The 6,583-nt window shown below is 36.5% G+C and overlaps 1 protein-coding gene across 1 annotated transcript in view; it reads left to right on the forward strand.

The window, feature by feature from the left end:
• Nucleotides 1-2,474, forward strand: part of LOC108626300 (venom acid phosphatase Acph-1-like) — a 4,711-nt gene extending 2,237 nt beyond the window's left edge. Inside the window, exons 4-5 of the mRNA XM_018026891.2 lie at nt 762-1,094; nt 1,719-2,474. Coding sequence (XP_017882380.2) covers nt 762-1,094; nt 1,719-1,916 — 531 coding nt within the window. The 3' untranslated portion in view covers nt 1,917-2,474. The remainder of the gene's footprint in view (nt 1-761; nt 1,095-1,718) is intronic.
• Nucleotides 2,475-6,583: the final 4,109 nt, after the last annotated feature.

Consider the following 6,583-nt stretch of genomic DNA (forward strand, 5'->3'; position numbering starts at 1 on the left):
TCGAGAAAAAATTATTTTTAGCACTTTTTTATTTTTCACGGCTACATTTTGCAAGGGAAAAATCTGAAAAAATTCTCAGTCATCTCCAGCTACATTACGAACATGTCACAATTTTCTCAGATTTTTCGCAAGGCGTTAAGTAAGGAAATACCTCAAAAAACTGATTTTTCGAATTTTCCCGATTACTACCTCCTTGGTTGAAACATAGGGCTAAAAATTGTAGTGAATGTTTCGTTTTTGATAAGCTATCGAATGGCGCAAGCGGCGCTTCATTCGGCTCAAGGGCACATTTGACCCCCTTATCCAGCTAGGTCCTTTATATCACTATCCTGCATTATTGTTAGCCCTGCATACCCACGAAAAATGGTTTTAAGTACATTTTTTTACACCAGAACCTACTACATTGACGGCATATGATAATTTACGATAGCGTATGATAAATTATGATAATGAATTTATATCTCTATTCTGCATTATTGTTAATCAATACCCACGAAAAATGGTTTTAAATGCAATTTTTACACCATAACCTACTACAATGACGGCATATGATAATTTATGATAAATTATGATAAATAATTTACGTCACCCTTCTAGATTATTGTAACCTAACACCCAAGAGAAGTGATGAGATTACTAATTGTTCCTAATACAAATTTTACAATCACAATTTTCAACCGAAAACCTCCAAAATCGCTATTTTTTTCCGAAAATCAAAAATGATTGCCATTTTGTGTTACAATATTTATTCATATTTACAGAAGAGTATGAACATCTCTCTGCCCACTTGGGCAACCGAAGAAATTCAACAGAAAATCGAAACCATAGTGGCTATAGAATACGAACTCGAATCCTACACACCTACTATGAAGAGGTTATTCGGCGGCAATGTTGTCAAGGAGTTCATCGATAACATGGACCGCAAGAATGTCAAGATTGCCGGGAACAACACGAAAATTTTCTTGTACAGTGGGCATGAATTGAACGTCGCTTCTTTCGCCAAAGTTCACGGGTTCACGGAGCCGGCTATACCTTTATATAGTTCCGCCATATTTGTGGAAAAGTGGCGGGACGCTGACCAGGAATACGTCCAGGTAAGGCTGCATAATCGGTATTATTACAAAAGGCACGTGTACTACGAAGCAGTTTATACTTCTTTTTGCGGTTCTGATGTATGAAAATTTTTCAGAAAAATCAGAGACATGACTGACGATTTAATACGTGTTTCAGAATTTTTCAAATTTCTTGGTGCGAAATGAAATTTTGAAATATTCACAAAGTATTAACATGGCCAATATTAAAAAAGATTTGATTGCAATTAATATAATGTCTAATTTCTTCATTTGTGGTAGACTAAAAATTACGAAAAATTCAGAGAAATAGTTAATAGTAAATTACATAGCATTGAATTTTTTTCAAATTTTTCGGTTGCAAATTGAATTTGCAAAAAATTCTCGAATTTTGAGATTGCTAGTTTACTATTACAATGAATCATAATTGTTATAATATTTAATTTCTCCATTTCCATTGCGTCGAAAAGTATGAAAAAATTCAGCGTGACAGCCAGTAGAGCCCTAAACAATACTGAACTTCTTCACATTCTTCCAACATAAACCCTTGTTAAAAAAAATTTCCAAACATTGAGATACATATGACCAATATTAATGATCAACAAATTCCAATAATCAATCAATTTGCATAATTATTTTTGTCCAAAGATGTACCTCTGGACCGGAGTAACCGAGGAATTAATTCCATACAAGATTCCCTACTGCGGTACCAAGTGTCCCTATGACACCTACAAAAGCCTGGTACAAGAATACATCCCAACGAAATTGGAGCTCGACTGTCTTTGGAACGACGTAACAAAGAAGATCTTGCAGAATTACTACCTTAACACCAACGAAGAGAAATAACCATCATTCAATTATCAAAATAATGTAAATGTAATAAAAATAAATTTAATACAGTAGAAAGATTCTAATGAGATACATGAAATATAATCTCAAATAAATCAAACATTTAAGTGACATCGTTACTTACGTTCTGTAACATGAATGCCCCAGAACATTGATGTGATATCGTTACATTAATTATTCATGATTATACATACAGTACCTTGCGAGAAAAATAATATGGGCTCGAGGGAATTTAAATAAACAGAATTGTACATACGATACTAGACTGTACAAACATTAACAGTTGTGTATACATGAAATCAGAAAAATATAAATAGAATCATTGGTCAAAATCAATGATAAAAAAATTGATTGCCAGACGTCGTCTACTAAAGCAATCGACTCAGTCAATTGATTTGGAAATTAACTCTTAACGAGGTTGATTATGTAATCAGTCTTAATAAGATTAAGATAATCCCTCCCCCACCTCTTCTGGTTGATAAAAAGAACAAAAAATCTTTGGATATCTCTTCCGATTTTATTTTATCAAACGCGATTTTAGCATAGCGAACCTACGCCGAATGAAGTTTGTACTTAAACAAAAAACAGAGAGCTTTATTTTATTTTCATTTTCTTCTTCGTTATTAAAATTGTGAAGTGCAGCTGTATTTGTTTATTAATAAATTAACAATTTCTTATTTTCACTATTGCTCTTCAATTATTCTTATTTCTTATTCTTTTATCTGACGTTATATTTCAATTATTTATGATTTTAAGTTAAGACAAAAAAGTTTTTGTTTGATTCAATTCTTATTATATTGAGTTGGAAAACAGTTTCGCTGTGTCTTCCAAGTTTTACGATTTATATTAAAATATGGATAGTATAACAGTGTTCGTGCATACAATTTTATTGTTTGTTGGTATGTTGCAACTAGTCAGTGGGACTCTTCAATTAGAATCAGTACAAGTCGTAAGTACCATACATAAACAATAAAACGTAAAATAATTAAACAACAATCGAATAATGCAAAAACAAATAATAGTACAAAATGTGTTATGCATAAATAGCGTCAAAAGTGTTAAACGATTTGGTGACAAGATTGTACAGGATATCCCAGAATAGTGTCAGATGTAAAAGGGGTGATTACCAAAATGTATTTTGCCAAAATGCAAAGTGAGGCATGTAGGGCCCACATGCGCTCTTATTGGTCAGTGTTTTTCGTTAATAATTTAAAAACCATGCTTCACTTTGCATTTTGGCAAAGGAAATTGTTCAGAAACACGTCCAGAATTACCCCTTTTCGGCTCTAACACATTTTCTGGGACACCCTGTATAAAGAAGTAATAAATCAATAAAAAAATGTGAAAACCGATACTTCAAGAACATAATTGAAGTCTTGAACTATCACAATACAAATAGCCTGTGATTGCATACAACAGTTTATGATGCTTGTATGGCAGATGACGATAGTGCTCTATAGTGTATAATGATTTATGATGGTTGTATGAGAGTTTAGGAGAATTACATGATAGTTTAATGTAGCGCATAGTTGCTTATAATGATTGTATGATAGTATGATTGTTTATGGGAGTGCATGATAGCGTATAGCGGTGTATGATAGTTCATGGGGATTATATTTTCAATATACTCTTTACTAATTTTTTCAAATTTAGAAATTAACCTATTGAAAATATCGATCTTTTTATTTCATTGGTCCAATGCAACTTTTGCGTCCAGTAAACTCCATAAATTCTCTATAGGATTCAAGTCGGGGCTTTGGGCTGGCCATTCAAGTAATTTAATATTGGAAACCACGATAAACTTTTCAGTTTTCTTAGCAGTATGTTTGGAATCATTACCTTGTTAAAAGACAAATTCGTCGTCGTAACCTATTTTTACCACTGCTTCTTTTAAATTCTCACTTAGAATATCAATATACTTGTCTGCATTCATAATTCTGTCAATTTGTACTAACATACCAACTCAATTCCACGAAAAGCACACCCGCACCATTAAGGATGTATAGGCTATATGTATGTATACTCAAACGATGCTAGCATATTGAATTTGTTATTATAGATTCCTATTACTATTTTAAGGTGCGTTTTTTGAACCTTTTCGATCATTTCTAAAATCTTTAAATTCTTTAAGTTACCTCCGGATTCCTCCGGCGCCCCTCGGATATCCGGGGCCGCACGCGGCCGCTTAATCCGCTTACCGCCTAAAGACCTGTTCATATTACCGTAAGCGTAATGAAAATTCTATGTGGTGGGTGTCGAAATTTTGGATTCGAGAGATGCGCCGGCATAGCCCTTTGATTACATAGTCAAAGGCATAGCCTACACAGGGATGCCAGAATGTAGGATTTCTCCTCTTCCCGAGCTGTCCCCCACTACTTTTTTTTGCCCTCATTTACGTTACCCATGATCATTGGGGACATGTCTAATAATGCCGTATGTAAGTCGGGAGAGCACATTGAGCATACAGCAGCATACAGTAGTGGGGAGAGCTCGGGAAGAGGAGAAATCCTACATTCTGACATCCATGAGCCTATAGTACCGTAGTAAAAAATTGAAAGTATAGGAAAACCCATGTAAAAGCACGGGGGCTTCAAAAGAGCCCGCCGACTCGTTCCGCAGATTAGCGCGAAACTACGGGTCCACCACCTGCTGAGCAGCTTCGAGTAGTTACTAGACATCATGTTGGAATGTATTAAAATACTTCATACTTGAAATACTTTAGACACCGCGCGACTATCAGCAGCGCTACCTATACTTCTATGTAAAGTTACGGTTTTATATCTTTAATGCAGGGTTGAGATATTTTTACCCACGGCCGGAAAGTGGGGACGACGCGACCATGGTGGGGACCAATAGTTGGTGGGGGTATGCAGTGATTTTCACGGTAGCGCTGTGGAGAGCTTCGCGAACGCGCATGAGCACGCATGAGGGGAATAGTAGTGGGGATCGAAATACGGGCGAAAAACAGGGGAAGCGAGCCGTGCACGAAAAATTACGAGATCCCTGTTCAGGACTTGATTGCAGCGCGTGGCGACCAAGTGGCGACTTTTATAATTACAACTGTAGCAAATAAGAGCTGTACACCCACCATCGGAGTTTCCCGACCTGTATATACGACCGTGGTTGGCAGAACGTTTTACATATGTTGTACATGTACGTTGACAGAACGTTTTCCGTATGTTATACATGTACGTTGAGAGGACGTTTTGCGTACATATACGCAGGGATCGGATAATTTTTTCCTCGGCCGGAAAGTGGGGACGACGCGACCATGGTGGGGACCAATAGTTGGTGGGGGTATGCAGTGATTTTCACGGTAGCGCTGTGGAGAGCTTCGCGAACGCGCATGAGCACGCATGAGGGGAATAGTAGTGGGGATCGAAATACGGGCGAAAAACAGGGGAAGCGAGCGTCGTGGGTAAAAATATCTCAACCCTGCTTTAATGTTTTTGTTCACTTCCTTCTTGTTCTAAGTTGCGTATGTATCAAGCAGTAATAAAGTTGTGTGGTTCAAAGTAAATCTCCAATTTAAGTTAATAAAAAACCTAAGAAATACACCACAAGTAAAATAAGTATTCTAACAGGTTATGGGCCCAGAGCTATGCATTTTCTACAAATATAAAGAGAATTGTTAAAAAAGTGTATTCTTAACCTAACACGCTACGCGATCAAGCCAACTGAACGAAGCACGAGTTAAAGTTTCATCAGTATCAGTGTCAATATGAGTGTAGGATAAAACGTACATATTAAAAAGCTTACGAAAGATAATTATGATACGTGGAAACTGCAAATTGAAGCAATTTTAACTTATGATTGAGTTGACTTATGTTGCTACGTAGATGATTCAAGGCCGAAGCCGGAAAATCCGCCAGATATAGCAGCATGGATAAAACAAGACAGAAAAGCAAAGGTTGATATTGTTCTTGCAATAAGTCCTCCTGAATTATGTCATGTGAAGAATTGTGAAACATCGAAAGATGCGTGGACGGCGTTGGGAACAGTATATGCACCAAAGGGCCAGCAAAGAAAGCATCACTTCTAAAGCAATTACTATTTACAAAACTTGAAGTAATGAAAATATGGCCGAACATTTGAACAAACTATTTTGTTTAGTCGACAAACTGGTGGAGATGAACATACAAATCGCTGATGATCTTTTGTCGATAATAATCCTATACAGTGTACCAAATGACTATGAGAATTTCAGGTGTGCAATAGAATCAAGAGATAAACTTCCAGATCCACAGTCCTTAAAGATAAAACTCTTAGAAGAATCTGAAGCAAGGAAAAGGGTAGATGGAAGGAGTGGTACGCAAGAAGCATTTTACGCAAAGCACGGGAGAAATGCAAATAAGCCATAGTTTACTAATGATCTTCAAAGCACGGAAGTAAGTGAAAATAAAGTGAACGCAGTGGGATTTACCACCAAAAGACCTTACAAACCGTATAAATGTCGCTATTGCTAAAAATGGGCACACAAAGCAAGCAATTGTTTTAAAAGGAAAGCCAATGCAAAACAACAAGCAAATTACGTGACAGAAGGTGAAGATGTTTTCACGGTACATGAAATGAAAAATCACGATGTATCAGCAGGGTTAACTTTGGCCACTATGGACTTGATGAGCAACGATTGGTGCATAGATAATGGAGCAACATCTCATATG

This window comes from Ceratina calcarata, unplaced genomic scaffold (genome assembly GCF_001652005.2).
Source record: "Ceratina calcarata isolate Rehan_Ccalc_2016 unplaced genomic scaffold, ASM165200v1 scaffold393.2, whole genome shotgun sequence".
Taxonomy (NCBI): Eukaryota; Metazoa; Arthropoda; class Insecta; order Hymenoptera; family Apidae; genus Ceratina; species Ceratina calcarata.